We start from the raw sequence: 26,387 nt of genomic DNA, 5'->3' as shown, positions 1-26,387 counted from the left end.
TTTACTGGGATAGTTTAAAAATGCTTTACATATATCTATTGTGACATTAAATAACATCTCTGAGTGAATATTTCTGCCTTTTTAAACTTGTAATCTTTGATGTACTCTAGTGTAGCACATGCCAGAATGGTGAGTATGGATTCTCCTTTTGCTTGCTCATCACTCCTGTTCACTGTAAAACACACATATGTGGTGCCAGGATGGGAAACTGCCTGGTAAACCTATATATATATATATGTATATCATATATTCAGTTACTTCATGGAAGAAATGGAAGATACGAACATACAAACATACAGACATACTCAACTCCTCACTGGTTCCCACGCTTTCTAGTACCACTGAGAAATGGGACTTAGGACTGTGTATATTATGGAGATGGGCTGGACGAGGGGAATAAATCCACTGTGGAAGTACATGCCAGATACACCACTGATCTCAATTTCTGTCAATTGCTGCTTTTATTTTTAATGCCACTTCAGTTCTAAAGGGCTTCTGTTGTGTTCTATGAGACACAGTAGAGAGGCAATTTGGTTGCAAAACCTGACCATCATGACCATCACTTTGAACACTGGGGCAATGAGAAGCCCACGCCCAAATCCCTTTCACTACATAAAGAGGCAGTTGTTATAATGGGGTGGGGGAGAGAATATTAGGGTGTGAATTCATTTGCAAGCTATTTCTGAAAGTGAGATCTATCCATATTTGCTACAGTTTATATACTAATTTACTTCCAGTTCAAACTGTGTTACTGAGGAGTCCGAAATTTCCTGTGTTTATATAGCTTTGTAAAAATGGGAGGGGGGGAAAAAACCCCCAACCCTCTAAATATCTACATTTATTTCAGTGTGTTTCTGTTTGTCACAGCCTAGCAGGGTTAATTATATCTATGGGCTTTGATTGGGCAGTTAAATTGAACTCATTAATGTCAGTGTACATCAAATAACATCTCACTACGATGCTCCAATACTGCTACTAAAGATGGTGTTATCTTAGTTCTGTGCTAATGAAATGAAGGTTTTACAACTTATAACCAATTAGCAATGCTGCCAGCATACATTTATTAGGATTACTTTGCATGTTTTATGATACCTTTTAATTCAAAATATCTAAAATTGTAGCTATAATGTATTTACTTTCTGTGTGTGTGTGTGTGTGTGTACACATTACACACACACACACACACACACACACACACACACACACAATCTGACAAAACTAACAATGTCTTCCGTCACTTCTAAGAAAGGGGGGGATCAAAAGATGCAAAAGAGGAAGTACAGCAATATTCCAAGACAAGATATAAACAGTGGATCAAAAATTAAATAGAATTAAAAAAGGCGCCAGATGAAATTATATTTAGATTGAATTTGCCATCTGTGTGAATATGTTGTTAAGTAAACTACAACAAACTATTTCACACTAAAAGTCAGGATTAAAACTCTCATAAAATTGCATGAACTCTCATACAATTGGGTGAAGTCAACATTGCATTCTTCCAATTGTCCTGCCTGTGAAAGCACTGCAGCTTGCCAGATGGAATAACCTGCTTGCCCCCATCCCCTGTGCTGTTCTGGGGTTCTCCCCCATAAGCCAATTTCAGGGGAATGTGGGGGGAAGTCCTATTGTGCAAGCAGAAGTCCTTACACAGCACTTCCACTGATGGAGCTGTTTAGGTGAATGCCACCCAATAATTTTATTTATTTGTTCAAGGAATGCTCTTATATGGGCCATTGAAATCTGGCTAATATCTGGTATTAGGGTTGATTAATCATAGCTTTCTCTTATGTCTATTTTCCTTTATTTTGTAATATTTATATGCCGCTTGATGGTAAGAAGAAAACCTCAAAGTGGTTCAAAATGTGTTACCAGAACTGGAACAAGCCAAGGTCTTAAACCACATTTCTGATTGGGCTTAAGATCGTGGCTTCTTGAGTTTCTGGTAACTATGGTTTACCAGTTCAGATGTAATGGGAAACTAGGGTTAATTAAGCCAGGAAGTCCTGCAGTGAATCAAAAGGGAAGGGTGGAGCAGGTTGGCATAAACTAAGCTATGTTCATTGGAACAGGACAGTATGTCCCTTTACCATACGTTGTTGGGAACAAAAATATTGCCCTGAAGCTCAGTTATTAGGCTGGAGCTAGATGTTAACAAGGGACATCTTTCTGCTTTCTATCCATCAGAGCATCCAGCAGTTCAGTGCTGTTTACAATGATTGGCAGCTGCTTTCCGACAGGGGTATCTTCCCACTCTACCTGGAGATACCTGGGACAGAAACTGAGTCCTTCTTCCTTCATCAGCTCTGCCACTGAGCTACAAGCTTTCCGCTTTGTGATCAATATGAGGGGATCTTGACAAGTTCTGTTGCAACATATTTCTGTGAACTTCTTGGGTGGGAGGAGGAAACACCCCCACTTTTATTCTTTATTTTGTATCAAAATAATTAATGCCTCATTGGTAATCTCCAGCATAGACGCCTCTCCGTGGTGTATCAGCATGTTCCATAATGAATCACATCTGATCCCAGAGTGGCCGCGTTGGGAAGAAGAAGAAGAAAAAAAAGGGGGGAGGTGGGAATGCAGTTAGGAAATTAACCGCAGCTGCCCTACTTCAGCCTAGCTGCCGAAAACCTTTCCTGCATAAAACGAGTAAGTTCTTCCTACCGAGTGAAGCTTCTGGTAGAGACCACACGCGTTGCATACATATCCTCCATTTGCATTCTTTCGCCAGAGAGAGGTCTTTGTGGTCAGGCAGTTGGCACAGAAAACTCCTGAGCCTCTACGTCTCTGAAACGGGGAAAAAAAGGGGGGGGGGACACAAAGTCAAAGGTTAAGTCACGTGATCTGTGGAGTTAGGACAAATCAACACAGGAGTTTTGTCTCTAGGCTGGCAACAATTGATAGCATAAAAACCACACTGCCCATAATGAGGTCAGGTTCAATTGCGCTTAATAGGGACCGCTGATTTTCATTACAATTTACCCTACAGTGATGGATGAGGTGTGCGAAATACCACCACTTCCCTCTCCACCCCCCAACCCGGTAACAGCTTTAACTTTTTGAACTTTAGTGTCTGTGCCCTTCTAATGACTGGATTCTGAACTCGGAATTTCAATATTCTATTTTGACACAAAATGATCTCTGCTGATCTTGCTAGCTGCTTTTTGCAAGGAATTCACTGTTTTAATTATAAGTATTAACTACAAATAGTGTGTGTGTGTGTGTGTGTGTGTGTGCGTGCGCGATTCCAGTTCGTTTGTCTCATTCCAGTTCTTGTAAAAGAGCCTATACGTTATTAACAATATACACAATACTGAATGTAATTCCCACATAGGTTAACATAAAACTAAAATCTACTTATGCTACTTTCTATTTCCCGCAGCTGACTAAGACCACGGCCTAATTTCATCGGTGAAAAACATGGCATTGTTAATGATACCACTTCTGAACTTCGTATGAAACTAGGCAATACCGCCTTATCAGTGGAGATTTTTTTTTACTTTCGTTTTAATTTAGTAAAGGCAAAACTTTTCCAAATGCAAAATGAACATTAACTGGACTGTTGACTGAGCTCTACAGCTTTACTAATAGCCCATTCAACATTTACTAATATTCCATCTTGTTCAGCATCGGGCAGCGCTGACCAGAGAAGCTTGTTAAATTCCTTCGGTGACATAATGATATCATTAAACTTTTCATTTCAATAAGAACACCACAAGGGAAAAAAACCCAGGCTGTGTTTGTGGGCACAACTGCTAACAACAATGACATGGCTGTCTTGTTCTGCCTCCCTGCTCCCCCCATGCAAAAATAAAATAAAAAAATCATTTCAACATTGGTTTCTTTCTTTCTTTTTTTACAAACTTTTATTAAATGTTCTCTGCCCTGCACAAGTGTGGAGGGAAAACAGTTTCACTAAAAGATTAAACTGATTTTGTTCTAAATTAAAAAATTACCAGTCCTGTAAATCAAAATTTCAAGGTTTCATCAAATTTAAGTAATTTATTTAACTTTACGCCATACTGTAGGGAAGGGGGGCTATCGGTGCCAAGAAAATACAATGGTTATAATTGTACTCTGATACATTTCAAATGGAAAGCTTTTTGCAGACATAATTTTGGCTTGGAGTATGGAACACTTTCTTGGCATCGAAAGGGCATTTGATTCATCGGGTGTTTCACAATGTATCACTAAAAAGACCTGGTGATCAGCCAGTTCCCTATAGGGTAATTTTTCCATCCAGATGCAAGCGCTATCAGAGGCCCTCGTCAGCTAAACTAATTATGATCTTGCATTTGCTGATGCCTGCTCACTCGAACGTTCGACACCCCCCATTAATCACCAATACGAGGAAAATGAATGAAACACAGGGAAACGAGGGCAGGTAACCTACACGGCCATAAAAATCTAAAATGAGAGCAATAATTTAACAAGACTGGGGAAATGTTTTTCGGTGAGCACCAAAGTCAGCCTAACAATTGCCCTTTTAAACCAAGAACACAATTTCATTAGTGTAGCAGGTTGTCCTGCTTCAAGTCGAGGTAATAAAATCAAGAATGCTAACGGAATGATCTACTGGTCCCACCCCTCCAACCAAAAACCACTAAATCATAATCATAATTACACCTCATTGTCTCACCTACGTCTCAGTACAATAGGACCACTCCATGTCCAATTATTTCATAATGTACTATGCATTTATAAACATGTGCATTTATAAACCAGTTAATATTGAAAAATCTTTAAGCCGTGTCTGGGAAAACTTTGCTCCTCCAGTTGCCACTGGGCAAAAACTCCAGTCATCCCTGGCCATCGGCCATGCTGGGTGGGTCTGATAGGGACTGTAGTCCAATCATGTTTGGAGGACCAGAAGTCCCTCAGCTCAGCTTGGCTCTAAGTAGTGTACAATATAGAAAGTGATATACAGTGGTACCTCAGGTTAAGTTCTTAATTCGTTCAGGAGGTCTGTTCTTAACCTGAAACTGTTCTTAACCTGAAGCACCACTTTAGCTAATGGGGCCTCCCGCTGCTGCCGTGCCGCCGGAGCACAATTTTTGTTCTCATCCTGAAGCAAAGTTCTTAACCCGAGGTAATATTTCTGGGTCTGTAACCTGAAGCGTATGTAACCTGAAGTACCACTATATATATATATATATATATATATATATATATCCATCCTTTAAAACCAACCTTAAAAAATTAAACACCAATAGAACAGCAGTATAAAGACTATTAACAAAAAAATATAAGAAAAACAAATAAAACAGGAATTCAGGGGATTTAAACACATAAAACAACATCTCATCTCACGGGTCAGGGGAATCCTGGGCAAAGAAATAAGTCTTTGCAAAGCAAAGGGCAAGGGGGAAGAGCAGTCCATAAAAAGGGGGAAAGGGGCAGAAAATGCCTGTTTTGGGGTTATTCCTCTGTAGGATGTGGTGCCTTAGTAGAATTTACCCAGGTGATCTAAGTAATCTTACAGGTCAATACAGGGGCAGGTGGCCTTTTGGGGAATATGCATAGAATGCCTATTATTTATATGCCTAAAATGATTCATTATCAATTAACTATTAGTTTATCTATTAAGTATCTATATATGCATAGAAGGTTAATTACCTATCTACACCACTGAAACTCTGGGGAAACCTAAAAACAAACAAAAAACCGCCATAAAATAAATGATGTGATTATTATTTGTAGAACACTTTAAGGCGAAGGGATTATTTGGAACGAATGATTTGTGAAGGCAGTTTACTGATCGGGAATGACTGTTTACAATGACTGTGTTGTATATTATGCAAAAATATGGAGTGAAAAATTATCTGTGCAACTGGCACACCATGCAATTCAATGGTGGTTGAATTTGCTTGACCCGAAGTGTAAATAGAGTAATAGAATCATGGAACTGTAGATTTGGGAGGAACCATGAGGGTCATCTAGTCTAACCTGCTGCAATACAGGAATCTTTTGCCCAACACAGGGCTCGAACCCACAACCCTGAGATTAAGAGTCTTTAAAATGAAGATTCTTCCTTGCTACTGAGTGCTTGTCAGTGTGACCAAAATTTAAAGGAGAAACCACAATTACATGAGACACATAGTTATTTCATCAAATATATGCCAAGACGCAACTTAATTCAAGCTAAACTGTGTAGCAATGAACTAGCCTGCCATAGCGACTGGGATTAATGAAGACATGCCAGGTAAGGCCAGAGGAGAGGTTAAATTCAACTTCTCTGCTCCTAATCAATAAAGTGATGTTTATTTGGATTTAAGTTAATGGTTCTGTGCCTTCTTTTATATCTTTGGGCCATGAGCCATTCTGAAAAGCAACACAGAGCTCACAAGTGCTGTAACTTGCACCCAAAATCACAACGGTATAAAATTACACAGGCTGTAGCTAGAAGAAAGTAATCTTACTTTATTACCTGATAGATTGTGTGGGGGAAAATGTGGACATGGAAATTATTGGAAAGTTGTTGTATTTTCTGTGACAAGACTAGAAATAATTTCAAAAAGGGAAAAAAATCTGGAGGTGCATCCATCTCTTACTTAGAGATTGGATTGTTTTAGAACTGATTAAGTTAACCAAGTGGAAAGGATGTAAAATCTCTAACAGGATAAGTAGACGCTATTTATTACACATTGGAAAGCAAAGTAATTCAGGAAATGTATTGTCTGGAACCAGTATGACCCATCTAACCTATTTCTTCCTGTGTTAAATGGTTGTTATTTTATATGAAATAAATAAAAATATATTTTAAAAAACACTTCCTAGTTTCTGTGTAAACAGTGTAATGTTCTTCATAACCTGGATGATGAACAGATTGGAGCTTCTTCATCTTCTTCAGTTTAGATACTACTTGATTCCCCCAAAAAGGGTTTACTAGTGTCACTGAAGTCTGTAATTTCCTCGTTGAGAATACAAATTTGTCTAATCGGTAACCCTTCACTGTATTACAAACTGAGTGGTGTTTCCTCCAAAAGTTATTCTCTGGCTTGCAATACCAAACTAAATTCTGTATATGTGTGGTCAGCAGACCAAGTACCTGAGGCCAGCTGCCTTATAGGTGCATTAAATTCCTTAATGGCCAACCTGATCCTAAACCATCACAGAGAGTTGTGAAACATGGAGAAAAGCATTATTTTATTTGATTGTATCTTCTCTTTTTGTGTCAATTTTCTCTATTGTTATTTTGCTAAATGTGATTGTTCAGTTCCCAATCTATCTCTTGTTCCTGAATGGTGTTTTTTTTTAAAGGTAGGGGATGAATTTTCGGCAATGCCTGTTTCTGCAACTACAATTCCTAGAATAGGACAAAGCATAGCATGGCCAATGTTAGGATCCCCAGCCCACCCTGAATGATCACCAGTAAAACTCACAATCCCTTTTCTAAAGATAATTCCAGCAATAACAACTTATTTCTTAGAAAACCTGAAACCCATGCATTTAAAGCACATTCATACCACTTTAACAGGCATAACTGTAGCCCTCATCACAGGGCTACAATCAAATTACAGTTCCCAGGATTCTTTGGGGGGAAACCATGTCCTTTAAAAGTATGGCGTGAGAACAAAACAATCCAGAATAAAACATTCACACTTCAAGGATTTTTTTTCAGATCCTTCTCTAAGCGAAGGGTATTTATTTACCTCTCACTCCAGATGCCATTGGAATACAATTCCCATCGGCTCCAGTCAGCATGGCCAATGGTCAGAGATGATGGGAGTTGTAGTCCACCAACCTTTGCAGGATACCACACTGCCTATGTCTGCATTAGCCATTTGCATCCCATTTCATGCGTCCCACCTTTTATCCCAGCCCTAACCTCCTAGCAGCACTTCTGAACATGTCCCTGAACAAAGATGAAGGGGTCTGGATTCCCATCAACGCCACTTGTTACTAATTGGAGTTATCCATGTAGATTTCCTGTACGTGCTTGGGAAAAGAAGCCCAAAGGGTCTATAATTGAAACTATGTTTCTGCTGCGTCAATCTTTAATTATGTGGATCCTTATAGCCAGTATATTATAATAACACTGCCTGAAGGGACCACTACAGTTAAGGGTCTGTCAGTATTTCCATTTTAGTTCCTAGGTTGGGGTGTTTAATATCTCAGTTGTCTCAAATCACATTGGGCTGAAATTTGGCACACAAATTGGCCAGCACAGATGTGAAGTGGTTTAAAAAAAAAACAGAAAACACAAAACTTTATTTAAATCAGTTCAGCTGTTTATAATTTGGAGGAAAGCCAACTACGAAAAAAAACACCACTTCAGGTTTGTGGATAATACCTCTCCCCCTTTCTCAAAGCGTTTCCAGGAAAATAGCAAACTTATCTTACAGGAAAGCTTCCTGATACATTCATTTAAGGGAAAAGAAAGCTTAGTGAGAATTTAAAGAGAAGACTGTATTTAGTCTCTGAGCATGTTCCAAAAGTTTGGCATGGAAAAGAAGCATGAGGAAGCCATGAAAAGACATATCAACCCAGACACAGGGAAATGGATTTGCATTTTTAGTGACTGCAATGTCTTGGGTTTTTCCACTGGAATATGCATTATTCACATGAGGGGAACCCTGCAGTTTCTGGGGAATGAGCCTCGGATGCCAATGGATGCCAATGGCCCTGCCTCTGGACGCCCGTGAGCTAGAATGATTGCCATTGAGTTCACTATGTGATTACTGTTTCACTAGGAGCCAATAGGAAGCAGAAAAGGATCCCTATCCAGAGTGAGAATAAGAGTGAGAATAAGAGAAAGTTCACAGCAAATCAGAGAAGCAATGGCTTTGAAGAGGCATGAAAAAGGTACCGTATTTTTTGCACCATAACACTCACTTTTTTCCTCCTAAAAAGTAAGGGGAAATGTCTGTGCGTGTTATGGAGGGAATGCCTACGGGTGGCATGTCTACGGATTTTCCTCCTCTAAAAACTATGTGCGTGTTATGGTCAGGTGCGTGTTATAGAGCGAAAAATACGGTATATGTTTTCAGCAATAAGGGTTCTGATATTTTGGACTCTACATACCACTAGTTTAGCCATGAAAACCAAACACAATGAACATCTTGTACTACCCTAGTTTTACTAGGATAGTACCAGAAGGATTTTCAAAATTAGTCATGTTTTTTGAGAGTCCCATATATAAAAACACAAAATGAGGGTTTGTAATTAGGAGGAAAATGTGTCTTTAACTACTGTGTCATGCCCAAATGTATTGTTTTGCTCAAATTAAATACTGACTGAATGCAAGCCACTCTGGAACACTTTTTTGGCTGAAGAGCAGGATACAAATGTTCTTAATGAATAAATAAAGCCGTGTTTAATTTTGGGAAGGCGATGGGTTGCAGCCTTTGAAATAATTTCTCCAAGCCAATTATCACCGACCACAATGGCACAACTTGAGAGTAACAGACAATGCCAAAGATATGCAGCATTAAGCAGCAGATACGTTGGAAAAGAGGCAAACTTACAAACTGTGCAAGTATTAGTACTCTGTAGTATCACAAGAGCAGCATTGCAGAAGTGCTAAATGATTTTCCTGGAGGATGTGCTGGTTCCGAATTTTGGAGTCTAATGTAAACCAGGCTAAATCTCAATCATAGGTATGGTTAAATTATTGCAATCGCCACAAAACCTAAAGGAATTTAGTTCAAAACAAATGTATTCATTTACTTTCCTTAGAAGTACTTTTGGCTATGCTAGTAGGAACAAGAGGAGCAGCACTAGAATACAAAACACATGCATTTAGCACCAAGAGTGTGATACGACCTGTACAGAATACAGAACGAGCATAGTCCTTGATACAAGGATCACAGTTTAACTCTACCAAAACTGATAGGAGGGGCAAGGTTTTTGATTTTGAGAAGGGAGGAAAAGATGGCTTGATGAACAGAGACTACAGAACATTCCAGATGCAGGGAAGAGCACAGAAGGAGGTGTGAAAGTGGGAGGTTGAATTTGAAGAGGAATGAACAAGTTGATTGCTGAATTTTATGTCTTAATGTATTATATATTTTGATGTTAGCCACCCTGAGCCCGGTTCTGGTGGGATATTATTATCATCATCATCATCATCATCATCATCATCATCATCGTCATATTTCCAGACCAGTCTCTGGGTGTGAGAATGTGGAAAATTGTTCGTAATGGCACTAGCTTTGAGAGTTCCCTCTCTTCCTCAAGGCTTCCCTCTCAGTGGTTAACTGAAAGGCATCTTCCAATTATTTGGGCCCATGCTTCCTTTCTCTAAAAACCAACAATGTAACTGTCAGGTAAAATTCTAAGACTCGCTTGAAATTCTACAAGTTCCCGTCAGAATTTGCTCATCATTTCAGTGAACTGAAACATGAGCTGCTTGAAGTTATTTGCAATTAAGATGACATATTTGACATTTTATATACCATGAGGACAAAAGACTTAAGAGTTGTCTACAGAGTGTACATATGAACAGTGTACAGATTCACTTTTAGATAATCAAGTCTGTGTAACCCTTAAAAGTCTCATGCAGCCCAATCCTATGTCTGTTTCTTCAAAGGTTCAAGTCTCACTTTGCTCCATGGGGTTTATTAATGATGATTTTAGGCTAGGATTTGGGAGTATGAGTTGATGTAACCTTAATTCAAAAGAGTCTGGCAAGATTACAAGTAACAGGATGTAATAAACAATGTAACAGATCATTGGCGGATTCTGAATCAGTAGAATTTCATTCAGAAAATGCACTACTATTATATTATATTATATTATATTATATTATATTATATTATATTATATTATATTATATTATATTAATAAACAGGTATGCTATATATTTCTTTGCAATTCTGTTTAAAAGTATTGAGGTGTTTTATTATGCTTGCCAAGGAAGGCATTTCTTCAATGGTTTGATCAAATTCTGGGTAGTGATTCAAAAGTTATTAAGGGTTCTCTGCCCCATTAACGTATATGACAGGGTTTGTTTGTTTGTATTTAATAATGTTTCTTACAAAGAGGTTTACATTAAAATGAAGCTAATGGAAACACAAAGCAGGGCATGCACAGATTCAAGTTTGAAGTGAACATTTTGCCCGGAGTACAGTATTTGCAGTGGGAGCCACCTAGTGGCTGCTATGTGCGATGCAGATTCCTTTAATTATGTGGGGTGAAGCTGTTAGGCAAGTGATCACCTATGTTTTAGGGTCCTGAGAAATTGTTATGGACACCACAGCCGAGTACTCCCTGCAATTACACAGACACCCCAACACCACAACTACATCTAGCCCTTAACTACAGCCACCCAGCTGCACCCAGCGACCAAGCACACACTCCACAAACCTACCCACTTACACCATGTCTTGCCACTACACACACACCACCCCCCCCCTAACCTCATCACACACAGAGAGACACACAGACAGACAGACAGACACACACACACCAGTGGTCAATTCTGCTCCCATGTATGCTGTCTAGAAAGATACCTCAGGCAGGGGTGCCCAAACTTTTTTCAGAGAGGGCCAGATCTTATTTTTTTTTGGTAACAGTTTACAGTGGTACCTCAGGTTAAGTACTTAATTCGTTCCGGAGGTCCGTGCTTAACCTGAAACTGTTCTTAACCTGAAGCACTACTTTAGCTAATGGGGCCTCTTGCTGCTGCCACGCCGCCGGAACACGATTTCTGTTCTCATCCTGAAGCAAAGTTCTTAACCTGAAGCACTATTTGTCTGTAACCTGAAGTGTATGTAACCTGAGGTACCACTGTATTACATCAGCATCAAATGCTACTGGGACTAGCATTGCACGACTGTGCCAAAAACTACATGTCCACAGACTAGCCACAAAAAGCAGTCGGGAAAAGATGGCCCTAGAACCGATGTCATTTACCAGGACAGTGCAAATGTGGAGCAGGGTGGTAGCAAAATTGGGCCTGCGTGGGTGCAGCAGTAGAGCCAATCTGGGGCTTGTGCCAGTCTTGGCCTTACCACCCTGTCCCCAATAAGTGGCAGCAAGGCCGATGCCACAAGGGCGACGCTACAGTTCTGCCCTACTATATCAGCTGGTCCCCCTCTGCTTGGAAAAAGAGTTCCATAGCTGTGGGGCCACTTCCAAGAAGATCCTGTTCTCCTAAAAGATCAGAATAACGTCTATGACCATTGGTATGTGAACGTGATTTATATGAAATTACAGACTTTTCTGTCACGGGAAATGAAACCTTTCGATGTAGCATTCCAGAACATCTAAAACAGCTCTAACATTTCCATGCTGTATTGTTTAGTTTCTTTCATTTCTTTGCTCTGCCAGTCAATGAGTGAAAAAGAAATAAATGCAGGGAACCAGGCGCTCCTGAAGAATGCTGATGGGGTGAAAATACTGAATTGATAATGACAGGAATTGGCAATATTACACAAAATTGTTAACATTTCACCAAGGCCTATTTCCCCCCCTTTCATTTAAGCCAAAAAAGAAGAAAAGCTTGGGGGGGGGGGGAGAAAGTGCATTTGAGTTTTTCCTATTTCAGTCTCATCCAATTCTGGGCCACACTGAATTTTAAATAAACTATTATTTAATCAAATACAGGCACATTAGTCTCACTCCTGCTGACAACTTCAATTATAATATTTTTACTTTGGACTGAAAAAAAAGGGCTCATGATCTTTATATTGCTGTGGCTTCTGCACAACATCTGGTTACAATTTTTATATACCCAGCCATCAAACTCCTATCTCCACGAAACAGTTTATTCAAGATTTGTTTTAATTATCCAGCGCTGCAAACTTCATCTGGCTTTTACAAGAAAGTGAGGAGGATATTTCAATTGAGGCAAACAGGCTTCAACGGGATCAGTGGGATTGATTGCTGGTATGTAAAGAAAAGCTGCTGAGACAATACGAAGAATTAAAAAGAAATGCTTCTTTACCACCGCCAGGAAAGAAGCGCTACTTTAAGCACATTTTATTTTATTCTTTCTATTGTGTTTTAATTTCTTCTTCATGCTATAATGTTTTGTTTGTTTGGCTGGTCTATTTCATAATTGCATCTGTTATTGTTTCCACATAGCTCTTAACGTAGGCTGCCGTTCTGCTTTACTTGGAAGTAAGATCAATTGAATTCATCGGGGCTTAACTTCCAAGGATCAGGATGACAATTCAATTTTCACTGTAGCAAGTGTTTCATTGTGACTTATAGGTCAATCCTGTATTTCACTGAACTGGAGTAGTTCCTGGGAACCAGAAGAACACTCCCCAATGCAGAGGCTTTTTTTCAGACGGAACTTAGTGAAACTCACTTTCGGCACCTCTCAGGTGGGCACTGTTGCCATTATAAGGGAACATGGTGAGTTCCAGCACCTCTTTTTCTAGAAAAATAGCACTGCCAATATCCCCCCCCCCAAAAAAAAATTAGTCTGACCCTTGTAAATATCAACAAGACACTTAATGGGAGAAAGGGACTGTGGACCTGGTGCAGTGGCCAAGACTTATTGGCCAAATATCCAAGGAAGATGTAGACAAATAACAGCTGGAAACTTTAGGAAGTCAACCACTGTCTCTTCTCAGGGCCAGCACTACCATTGTTATTTTTTTTATCTTAGAACAAGCCTTTGAACCTTGCTGAAATCTTGCCTCCATTGCTGAAACCCCTATTCCTGAAACAGTGCCCATTTGACAAACTCTTGCTCAGCATGGAATATGTGATGAATGACTAAGCTTGTGCTGCGCTTATAATACTGAGCACAGACTGCATTCTCTTAAAGTCTTACTAAATATGGTTGGTATAATCTGTGTCAGAAAGTGCAACAGTGAGTTATCTTCAGAACTGAGAAATAATTTTGCCCAAAATACAAGCACGTGGGGAGGGGGGAAGCGGGACTAACTGCTGCTCTTGACACCGATACGTATCACAGCATGTAAACGTTTAGAGATAACCTGTGGTGGTGTTTTATTTTGGTTCTTTTAAAAGGGCTCGTTAAAATGATTTCAGAAACATACTTTGTGCTCTTGTCGGAAGTCAAGTGCACAAACCAACCCATTCTGATGCTCTCAGTTCCTCCGGGGGAAAGTGTGGGATGTAAATTGAACAATAAATAAAATTAGGTAAGAGAGTATGGGATCATACTGCCAAACACAATGCAACCAGAATGCAGCAAGAATAGTGATTGGGTGTCTGTGGCATTCTGGCAGAATATGGGTGCCCAAGTACTGGGCTGGTCAGAGGTTGAGAGGCCACAAACCTCAAGAGATGCAGACTTGGTTGGAGACACACACTCTATATCTGTGATATGAGAAACCAGTAGCCTTCCAGATATTGTTGGACTACAGTCTGTGGCTATTGTCTACACTGGTTGGGACTAATGGGAGATGGAGTCCTATCAGACCAGTAGTTCTCCATCCTTGAATTGGTGCATTGCAAGAAACAATATCAGAACAGTGGTGCATGTCAGAGGGGCCATTCAAATGTGAAGCAGATCCTCCTGGAAAGAAGAGAAGAAACTTAACTCCCTTCCCTCCACACTGAGCTTAAAAGCCACCAGGCTGACTAGGAAAAAAGACTGGAGCAGGCAGCACCACTTCCAAGACGATGTAAGAAAGGCTTATAACACCAAATTTCAGACCGTGAGATGATGAAATAGGATGTGTGCATATAACAAAACTTTTTATTAAGTCGCATCTCTGTGAACAACCCTACAGAGACCGTTCACAGGAATGAAGTTTCAAACATCTGCATCTCCCATTTAAGGCAGGTTGGGATATCATAACAGGAATGTCAGCCATGGTCCTTAACAAAATATATACACCAACCTCAGCCTTAGGGACAAGAACAACTTTGGCAAAATTAGCATTTCTGCGGAACGCTCAGATTCCTCACTATTGAGATAGAAAGATAATTAGCCGTTCTGTGGTAGATTCAGCAGAGGGCTGAGTTTGAGGGCTCAGACATTCTTTATTCATTTACTAGCGCTCATTGCATATATGGATTAAAGGCAAAGTAATGTGGAAACTTAAAACTATTTATTTTATGAGGTAACTATTTTGGAATCCATTAAATGAAAATACTGAAAAAAATGGTCTCATTATTCTTGTTTTTCAGGCAGCTAGTGTTTATCGTTCCAAGTCAGATGTTTCAGAAGCTTTAGTCCTCTCCCTCCATCCCCCCTCCCAATCCCACATAAGGCCATATTTTGCTCTACAGATAATCATTGACAAGTTGTAGCAGAAAGACTAAACTCTGTCCCGTGCATTAGCTATGGCATTGTGGATATCCACAAACTTCCAGAAGCAATCAGCAGGGGGCAACCAGAAGAAGTACAGAGCAATCCACATTAAAAGATCACAAAAATGTTGTGCCTTGCACTGGCCTAGCACTGCAGTTCTCTAGATTGAGTTTTGATTATTTCTGAAGGCTGGCTCAGGAATTCAAAGTTAACAACTTATGAGATATTGTGGTCATTTCATCATTTCAACTGTGGTGCAAAAAATGTACCCCCCAAATGCATAGCAACCAATGCATAGCAACCCATGTGTCTGAGTTTGGGAGATGAAGAAGAAGAAGAAGAGTTTGGATTTGATAGCCCACCTTTCACTCCCTTTAAGGAGTCTCAAAGCGGCTAACATTCTCCTTTCCCTTCCTCCCCCACAACAAACACTCTGTGAGGTGAGTGAGGCTGAGAGACTTCAGAGAAGTGTGACTGGCCCAAGGTCACCCAGCAGCTGCATGTGGAGGAGCGGAGATGTGAACCCGGTTTCCCAGATTACGAGACTACCGCTCTTAACCACTACACCATATTGGCTCTCTGCTGAGCTTCTCTTTTTCTTCCATTTCAGGTGAGTTTGTGGATGAGGTCCAGTAAACTAAAGCTGAGAGCTGACATTTCAATAGACTGGAAAGGTAATGTTGAACCTCTTCTGGATGGGATTCCACCATGCCTGGAAAAATCAAGTTTGCAGCTCAGGAAAGCTTTTGATCAGGGGAATCTGTGGCACTTAAGATGATGTTGGACTTCCAGCTCTCATCAGCCCCAGTCAAGGATGGTAGGAGTTGCAGTTCCAACAACATTTAGAGGGCGGCAGCTTAGCCACTAGTGCTTTAGATTTTGCCCCATTCCTTGAAACTTTTGCACTTTCTCTTATGTTTACCTCGAGCCCTCTTGATGGTCTTTTTAGGCACAAACTCTATTCTCCTAGGGCTTACGCTGTACATTCTGGGGATCAGTTTTAAACTGAGTTTTAAATTGCATTTTAGATTTGTAAGTAATTTGTTACAGCATGTACTGCTTTATGCTGCATTTTAATCACTTTGTTTGCATGCTTGTTGCTTTTGCTTTGTGAGCTGCCTAGACAATTCGTGTTATGGGGCGACAACATGAAGGTGGCTAAATAAATAAGAAGGGTACCAGTTGCAACCTTTCTTAAACAGAGATAACTTAGCCACTGTTCTCCACATTCTAGGAACATCCAGATGATATATTGAAGTGCAGTGAATGTGGGGTTGCATTTGAACTCTTCTTGGGAGCTTCAGTTAGTTCAAAATACTGCTAATAGTCTGCTGTCTACAACTAGCCAAAGGAAACTTCTAAGGTCATTCAAGCCCTATTTAGGCGCTGAACCAGGACACATGAAGGCAAAAGTGTGTAAGGGCCAGATAAACAAGAGGATTACATGCGGAATATATACTTTTTGCTTCACAACACAGGAAAGTCAAGTTCAAATTCACACTCAGTCCTATAAATTCTGATATGAACTCCTCAGAGAAAGGGTAGGATAAAAATAAATATAAACATACTCTCAGTCACAATATTTCTTCAAACACACAACCCCTAACTTGACTATAGCCATATGTTCCCAAGCTTTTTATACACTGTATTCAACTAAGCTTTACTCAGAATAGACCAGTGATTCCCAACCTTTTTTTGGCCATGCCCCACCTAAGCATCTCTAAACTCCTGACCCCCCCCCCCCCCGGTGACATATAATTCTTTAAAAAGTGGACTCCTATTCATGTGAAGGAAGCCTAAAATGCCATTAACTGCTAATAACTCATTCTCGAATCCCGCCCCTTTAAAATCACTTTGCCCCCCTGTGGGGTGTGTGACCCACACTGGGAACCATGGGAGTAGACCCACTGAAATTAATTATCTCATTTAGTTTGCCCATTAAATTCAATAGGTCTACCATGCATATGAGTAACATGGGATAAAACCCAATGTCTACATTCCACCAGTCTGCACACCACTGTGTAACCATGTAGAGGAACTGAAAATGCTTACGAAAGTCATACATATTGCTAGCAATTGATGTGCCTGGGCCCAGAGTGGTATGTTTACTAAGCAACTAACATCAGTGAGAACTACCTGTAATATTTTCTGCACCTGGCCAGACTAAGCTTTCTTTCCACTGATTTCAACTGACTTGTAGTCCACAATACTGTCGGCTTTCCTCAGACCTCCTTGTGCAGAAGCCAAATCTAGCTTACCAAAGTCAACAACGTAGCTATGGATTTCCAGATCACAATTACATTTATAGAACCTAAGATTCACTCTCCGTGTGTGTATGTCTGTATCTGTGTGCTTTGGCAAATGCATAACAGACAGTTCCTGGAGATGTCCATTACTAAGAGAACTCTCACTGCAGCCAGTAAAAATACGATTGGAAAATAATTGGAAATAAATACATTTTCATATGCTTAATGGTCTGAATGGAGAATAAATTGACTCCCCCTTTTTGGGAGGGAATAGTCAATGGGCAAAGTGTACTTGGAAGTTCTGTGCAAGCCCTGTTATTGTGGTTTTTGCACAAGTTTGCCAATGGGGTTTATGTAGGAGAATTCCTGGGTGGGTTGTACTCAGTTGTGTTGTGAATTTGTGAATGCTTTCTGAGGCAGTTTAATTTCACAGAAATGAGCGTGCTCTTTGGTAACACTATCCAATGAAAATATCATTACAACTTGCCTTATTTATAATAAAATACAAAATCACATCAAATCCACAATAAGATTGCACCCATAAAACAAATACAAAATACATCTCAAATCAGTGGGCCATCTTAAAACATCAGGGAAGGCCTGGATGAACAGGTGAGTTTTAAGCAGGTACTTAAAAGTAGCCGTCTGCTTGATGCCCATTGGGAACACATTCCAAAGGGCAGGTATTACCACCAGAAAAGGGCTTGGGCTTAGTAGACAAAAGATGAACCTCAAAAGCATATGGCACTAGTAAAGAGTACCTTTCCGAGGATCGAAGTTACTGAGCAACAGTATAGAAGGTAAAGTGTTTCAAAAGGCAACCTGTTCTCAAGTTGTTCAGGGTCAGTAGTAATACCTTAATCTTGGCATAGTAGCACACTGGCAAACAGTGCCATTCGGCCACGTTCTGAACTTTCTACAGCTTCCAGACCCACTTTTAGAGAGGTTCTGCAAAGAGCACATTACAATAATCCAATCTGGAGGTTACCAGTGCAAGCTGCAGCCAAGTGCAAAATAGTGGTTTAGAACTAGCGGTGAAAATTCACTTAGAATTAAGGAACAGGGCACTGAATTCATCTCAGCCCAGGGATCTGTTTGCAGTACCAAAACTGAGCTCACAGCCTTTGCACTGGAAGTGGCTTGCCTGGTGGGGCAGAGTTGTTATAATAGCTCCGAAGCAAGTGGACCACTACTGCTTACCAGGAGGGTGTGGGGCAATGTGGCAGAGATGTTGGCATGGTACAAACACGCCAGGAGGAACACTGGATTGGTGCTAGCACTACACTGACTTCCCCATTGCCTTGCCTCTTCTCCTGCCAGTAAGCAGCAGTGATTTAACCTGTTGTGAAACCAAGAACAGTCACTCTGCCCTACCTGGAGAACTGCACATGCCTTGCTTATGCCTGGTTTTTATCATTTCAGTAGGTTCATGTGTAAAAAATGCAAGTTGTCACTATAGTTATAGAACTGGGAGTTATAAAACCTTACTTTAATATTGCAAATCATCTAAAGGTATTTCTTTTCAGGACTTTCTGGCTTGCTCTTGGCACAACCTGCTCATCTTGTTCCTTAGACATTTCTTAAGATAAGCTAGTGGCTTATTTTAGCAATGCACATGAAGTTAAATATTGCAGGGCTTTGGTCAAATTTAATGTGTTGGGTTCTCAATTGCTTTGAGGCAGACAATGCTGGTGTTCCTCTCTCTTTGAAAGTTTCTCTTTATAATAACCAGGAGGTAGAATATATAGAACATGTTATTTTGTTTTGTAGCTTCCATGCTCATCAGCAAATGATTGCCCCTATAGATTTTATCCTTGTCAGCAAATGATTGCATGACTTTATTTTAGGTCTTATTTCTGCTCTGTCGGTCAAAATAAACTGACGATAATCTGAAGATCTACCAATAGATCCTGATCTACCTTCTACCTTCCCACCTGTCATTTATACAACAAATAAAGCTAACAGAAAGCACTGCTCCCTTTCCCTCACTGCATGGGCTTGTCCCTCCCCACCAATCACAGCAAAAGGCCTCTGTGTCAAGTTGGGAAAAGTACTGTTAAATGTAACTTGAATTATAGTAGGGGCTACATACAGTTCTCATTCCTTTGGGCATAGATTTGCAAAGTCAGTGCCGCTCTTCAAAATGTCAGACACACTCAGGCCTGGTTAAGGTTTCTTTAATGCATGGTCTTTGCCCGTGTCAAATGCCACCTCTTTTTTCTTTGTAAGTTGTATGCAAGGACCCATTGATATGTGGAACACCTGTTTTTCATTTGCAGTATTTAATGTTTCTTTTCTAATCAGCATCTGCGGCAGGATGAGATGTCAAAGATAGATGTGCGAAGATGCTGAAATAGAGGACACAATCCTCTGGGGACTTTTTGTGTGCACAGCCCATGGAAATAAATGCAAATTCAGAGGAGCACAGAAACCTCTTTCCTTTTAATGGAGAACGGACAGGAGAGTATCCTGGTGGATTTTTTTTTACAAAACGATTCTTTACTTTGGAATTTAGGCACTTTGCCCTTCTTTCTCTTATGTTCCTTGTGTGCTCAAACACCCATCAAGAGAAATGAATTCTAATACTGAATGGCTGACATAAAACACACACACACACACAAAATTTCAGTAATGTACAGAATGTACACTTGGCTTTTCAGGGATGTTAATTTTAACATATGAGTTCATTTTCATCCATGCAAACTCAACTGAGAAAGTAGAGACCGTGATTCCTGCTGAAGTAGATATTCCTGATTTTGGCTGTACAACCTTGTAGCGTTAAGATGCCCTGGTTTAATACACACTGTACCTTAATGCTTTTGTTTCAGTCTTCTAAAACAGAAAACAAAAAACCACTACCCTTTGTACCCTTTTCATCCCCCCCCCCTCAGGTAAGTGCCAAAATAGAGAAAGAGTAATCTGATAAAGATAAACTATGGCACAAAGGTTTCCCAGATAATTGCCTTCACAGATCTGGTTGAGCTCTCATCTCTTCTAATTAGCCTCATTACCATACCTTAAGACAGACTAGCAGTCAGTCAAGCCTCCTCCTTTTGCCCTCTTAAACTATCCATGACAAGCAAATGGGCAACACATGGATCCAGTAAGCTAATTCCAGGCAAAGCTTTTTATAAAGCTGCCCTTTACCAGAAAACAAGGTTTTCCACAGAGTCACCAACAAGGAATGTGCAGGATTATATGAGTAATTAATAAAAATGTTGCTCAAGTTGATGCTTCTGGATCACTCAAAGCAAAACGCATAAAACTTTTTTTTTTGTAAAAAAGCTATAGTTCTTCACCGGGTTGGGCTGTTTCAATAAAAATTATTCTAGAGAGTGTGAGTGACCCTACCACCTATGTTATAACATAGAGATGTCTGAAAAGCCATTATTTTCACCTTTTCTTCATTAAAGCAAGTAAAAAAACCTGTCAAGAGCAGTTCCACAGTACAGAAGTGATAACAAAATGCTTATTCCTTTGAGGTGTAGTGATTTTCAAACTTTTGTTGTCAGGACAACCCTTTCAGTTTTTAATTGTCTGCCGGCGAACTGTCACAAAACTCCTGTGCGGGCCCTGAATATAGGCGAATATTCTCAGATGTGAATATTCACATGGTGTCCTGGTCAAAGCCTCTTTGGATTCTCTACTGAACAGTGCAGAACCCAACCAAACCCTCCCGTATGGCTGTAATTTGCAGGAAAATATATTACATCTAATAGTCTCAGCTTGGTTTGATTACAATAAAATATACAACAGAAGAGAAACCCATCAATATGCTGTTTTGATTCACTGCTGCACTGGAGGGGAAATTTGAACTTAGAATCTGGAACGTGATTAACATCGTGTTGTGACAAAAATTACTAACGCTAGTAAACGTTGCATTGTTATGCAGGCATTTTTAATGTCACTTTAAAAATAAGAAAAGGAAAAGAAGCAAAATGTTTATGCTACCTAGCTACATCAGTGTGTTTTATTTGGTACCTCCTTTAACTTGAGTAAGATTGTTTTTTAAAAGAGAGAGTTCCGTTTCTTTCTTTTTTTTCCAGTCTGCTGCCCTTCTGCTTTCTAAATATGACTGCCTCGCTTGAGGGTTTTCTTTAAAAAAATTTTTTTTTTGCTTCTGCACAGGGAAAAGCAAGTGATGCAATCGCAGTGGCAATGAAAATCAAGGAAATGGATTTTCTGCACTTTGCAGTTTTGGGGAAATTAACAGTCCATTCAGTGTGACTGAAAAATACCCTGAAGGCCAATATTTACTAAGCATGGAGCACACACACAGGAGCCTTGTTGAAAATCCACAACAAATCTTTCATTGCAAACAAATCCAGAGCCTTCGGAGTGGATACAACAGTCTGAGTAATGTTGAGGCTGACAGTAAGAAAGCTGTTCTTTAAAAAAGAAAAAGGGAAAAGTCTAACAGCAAAGCTTAATGCTTGTTGGCCTCCCACCAAGATTTTGTGATTTCAGTTTCAGAGAGATAGTTTTTCCTTCTCTTAAAAAGAGCATGCTGGAAGGATGAGTAAGGTGGCCATATGCCCTGTTTTATAGAGGAGTGTTCTCTCTGCTTGAAGCAGTCCTCTATTCAAAAAGCTGCAGAGTCAAAGTCCGGTTAAATGATAGAGAATCCTTAGACAGGAAAGCAGGGACTTTGAAGGTCCCCATCATCAGCTGAGATTTCCTCCTTGCTTAATGTAAAGCAGCAAAGAAATTATCTAAACAAGCAAACAAACAAACAAACAAACCGGACTGCAGACTGAACAGACACACACACATCACTCGGTCACAGTCTTTTCCATTATGGCAAGACGTATTGTCTTTCTATTTTTTACCGTATTTGCTGATATTTTGATTATTTCTAGCTATTTAAACACAATCATACAAGTAAAACGATACAAAACTATTGCCTGGGTTGCAGGCCAATTATTGGGGAGGTGGAAAGTGGCTCAAGGAAATATTTTCAGTTTTACATGGCACTTCAAAATACAGTTAAGTGATGAGGTTTTAGAGATTCCAGCGCAACAAGAGATGAATAACACTCTGTGCTGGGAAACAGCAGCAGCAACTGCAGCAGCAGCAAAAGGATTCCAGTGCAATGCAGAAACTTTAATGTGTAAAAGAGGAATGTGATGTAGGAATGCAGTGCAGTCAGGCCCAAACAGCCCATAATACATACATACCACATGCTTTATTATGTGAGTGGGTAGGTTTCAAAAGGGCATTCTTTAAAAGAAAAAACTAAAAATAAAAAAACACCCCAAAGATGCAAGCATAGCGAATCATTTCTGAAATCCAGTTCTTGCAACCACCTCGGCGACCCGCTTCCCATCTGCCCTGATGGCAAAGTGGAGTCACAAACTGAATTCCAAACACAACGAGATGAAACGACCTGCATTCAGAACCCTTGTGTATATGAGGTCAGCTCAGTCCGAAAACATGCACTGATTTTTCAATCAACTGAAATAATTTTATGTGTTTTCTATACTCTTTCTGCGGCTAGTTCATTTCATAATGTGTATGCCTGAATATCTATTACAATCAGATAACGCAGATTACAGAGCACATGGTGTTACACAGAAAGTAGAACGAAATATTTTTTTATTATTATTTTGGAGTTGTTATACCTCAGTCTTCTTCCAGAAGACAATAACAACACACAATATAAATAGAATGTAAAAATATAAAATAAAAGCATGCAGCCATTATTCTTTTTTAAAGCAACACTTATTACTCAAGTCCAGTCCAGTCAACATCAACATCAGGTTTCAAAGGCCTGGACAAAGAAATATTATTTCACCTGTCCTCCAAAAATAGCTTATGTGGAGGACTGTCATAATCTAACCAGAATGGATAAAACGAGCCTACCAAAACTGTTTGCACACTGTTGCTGACCATGCTGTTCCCCCCTATTTTTCACCTGTTTATTTCTATTTGACCACTCACTTTAACTTGCTTTCCCATTTAAATGGTCTCATGAAACACTGGCAATGAAACAGCTGAATGAATGAATGAGTGAGTGAGTGAGTGAGTGAATGAATGAATATCAATGAAACGGGCATCTTCTCATTCATCTCCAAGTCTCACAATCTGCAAAGACCTTCGCTTAAATTCTCCAGTATTCATCCCTACCCAAAATGCTCTGAAGCAGGAGTGTCCGTGGTACCCAGATGCTTTAGACTACAACACCCATCATCTCTGACCATCAACCATAGTGCTAAAGGGGTTTGTAGCCCACAATATCTGGAGGACATCACCTTGGCCGCTTCTAGTCTGAAGGCCACTACCCTGCTGAAGCTTGGGAGATCTGGGTCTGATCAGTGCCTGCATGGGTGATCACCTGAAGTATGCTGCCTTGGGTACCACGACAGAGGAAAGGCAGGATTAAATGTAAGGAAATATATAAAAATAAATAAGTATGCATAATTGTGTTTTCCCACTTTAATTCCTTGTTCATCTTGCATGTATGGGGAATGTTCCTTGTTCCCCATACTGCCTTCTTCCCATTCTCTGCATACTGCCAAAATTCAGATTGCAAATGTCAGTGCTGGATTAGGCCAGGCATGGCCAAACTTGGCCCTCCAGCTGTTTGGGGACTACAATTCCCATCATCCCTGACCACTGGTCCTGTTAGCTAGGCATGATGGGAGTTGTAGTCCCAAAACAGCTGGAGGGCCAAGTTTGGCCATTCCTGGATTAGGGTGAGGAGATCCACATTCAAATCTCTACTTAGCCATAAAGCTCACTGGCTGACCTCCCAAGCAGACCTACCTCAAATGGTTGTGGGGGGAGGGAATTCCCTGATGTTGTCAAGCACTATGAAATGTGTGCATGGATCTGCTTCTATTCTTTAGTAGAAATATTTGGAAATTAAAGCCCTGTTCTGTTTCATAATGAAGAAATAAATAAATTAATTTTTTTAAAAATGGCAAGCCTAACTTCCTGACTCACAATTTATTCATTAAAGCAAACACTACAAAATACAAGTAATGAAAAGTGGATTAGGTTCCAAGTGCCACATTCCATCCCCTTTCCTCCAAAAATTAAACTTCTTATCTGCTTACAATTAACACCTTATTTGAAGCCAATCTAGCTACAGCATGTCCTCAGAAACCAAATGTGTGTGACTTAGAGCAGCAACAACAACAACAACAAAAACAGGACAAATTCAGAGAACTCCCATGAGCCTGAGAATGGATGCCAACAAGGCTCTTGGGATGATCACCAAGAAACCCAATGTCAATGTGATTGCTCTAGAAGAAGTTGTTTTGAAAGCTTCAACCAAACAGGATTGATCCTGTCTGATGGCAAATATTATCCAGGGCAAATTAAGTCTTTTTTTCCAGCTAGTGGGCTTGGCAAAGCCATTCCAGTTATCCAGTAAATGCAACGGCACACCCATCACATTACCTCCCATCAAGATAAATTACAGCAAAATTATCAGTCATAGTTGGCAGAGATAACAATTTTTGCAAAATGTTAACATATGCCTGATACACAACCTCACTAGCATCTGGACAGAGAGTTTGCCCAAAGTTACGTTGACTAAAGTTACCCATACACTGGTAACATCCAGGTTATTTTTATTATTGTTTTTAGGATTTATATTTATGCCCCAACTTGCAGGGCATTACACATAGGGCAGCTTTTGAAGGCTAATGGGAAACTACAGTTAGCATGGAATATGGCACATAAATTAGTGACCAGAAATGGTTGGTTGGTTGAATGCATCTCACTACTGTTCATCACTGTTCAAAGTACTGGTTTTAACGTTGAAAGCCCTGCACTGTTCAGGATCTAGGTACAGTGGTACCTCGGGTTAAGTACTCAATTCGTTCCGGAGGTCCGTACTTAACCTGAAACTGTTCTTAACCTGAAGCACCACTTTAGCTAATGGGGCCTCCCGCTGCCGCCGCGCCACCAGAGCATGATTTCTGTTCTCACCCTGAAGCAAAGTTCTTAACCTGAAGCACTATTTCTGGGTTAGCGGAGTCTGTAACCTGAAGCGTATGTAACCTGAGGTACCACTGTATATCTAAAGGGCCACCTGCTCTCATATATTAATTCTATTGATTGCTTTTCTGTATCTTGCCATGTGGCCTGTTCTGTGATTGCTTTACAATGAAGGACGGGATATACATTTTACAAATAACAAAAAATTAACCTGCCCATTTGTTAAGCTCATCACCAGAGGCTCTTCTGGTGTTGCTCCTGTCGCAGCTTAAGTGAGCAGTAGAGCTTTCTCTACTCCTTGACTTTGGAATGCTTTCCCTAGGACTGCCCACTAGAAGCCAGGTTCCTAGAGTTTTAAGCACCAGGCCAATGCTCTTCTCCTTTCTCTTTTGCTTAGGCTTTCAGTATTAGGCTTTCCAGTTTCAAACTGGAACGTGTCCAGAGGAGGGCAACCAAAATGGTCAAAGGCCTGAAAACAATGCCTTATGAGGAACGGCTAAGGGAGCTGGGCATGTTTAGCCTGGAGAAGAGGAGGTTAAGGGGTGATATGATAGACATGTTCAAATATATAAAAGGATGTCATATAGAGGAGGGAGAAAGGTTGTTTTCTGCTGCTCCAGAGAAGCGTACACGGAGCAATGGATCCAAACTACAAGAAAGAAGATTCCACCTAAACGTTAGGAAGAACTTCCTGACAGTAAGAGCTGTTTGACAGTGGAATTTGCTGCCAAGGAGTGTGGTGGAGTCTCCTCCTTTGGAGGTCTTTAAGCAGAGGCTTGACAACCATATGTCAGGAGTGCTCTGATGGTGTTTCCTGCTTGGCAGGGGGTTGGACTCGATGGCCCTTGTGGTCTCTTCCAACTCTATGATTCTATAGTGACTCACCTGTTTTTAGGACGTTACTGCTATTCCTTGCTGTTTAATGGATATTGCTGGCATTGTGCATGGAAGTGCATGTTTATACAGGAAGAAGTCTTTATATTGGTCCATCTAGCTCAGGCAGTTGCTCTCCA

General features: G+C 40.2%; 1 protein-coding gene across 13 annotated transcripts in view; it reads right to left on the bottom strand.

The window, feature by feature from the left end:
* Positions 1–26,387, bottom strand: part of TRPS1 (transcriptional repressor GATA binding 1) — a 231,496-nt gene that overhangs the window by 2,838 nt on the left and 202,271 nt on the right. For all 13 annotated transcript variants that reach the window (XM_083516528.1, XM_083516533.1, XM_083516522.1 and 10 more), the window contains one exon: positions 2,665–2,787. In XM_083516528.1, the coding sequence (XP_083372654.1) occupies positions 2,665–2,787 (123 nt within the window). The remainder of the gene's footprint in view (positions 1–2,664; positions 2,788–26,387) is intronic.

Source organism: Podarcis liolepis, assembly GCF_965112155.1.
Source record: "Podarcis liolepis genome assembly, chromosome: 8".
In the NCBI taxonomy this organism is placed as follows: Eukaryota; Metazoa; Chordata; class Lepidosauria; order Squamata; family Lacertidae; genus Podarcis; species Podarcis liolepis.
This window is presented reverse-complemented; position numbering and strand designations above follow the sequence as displayed.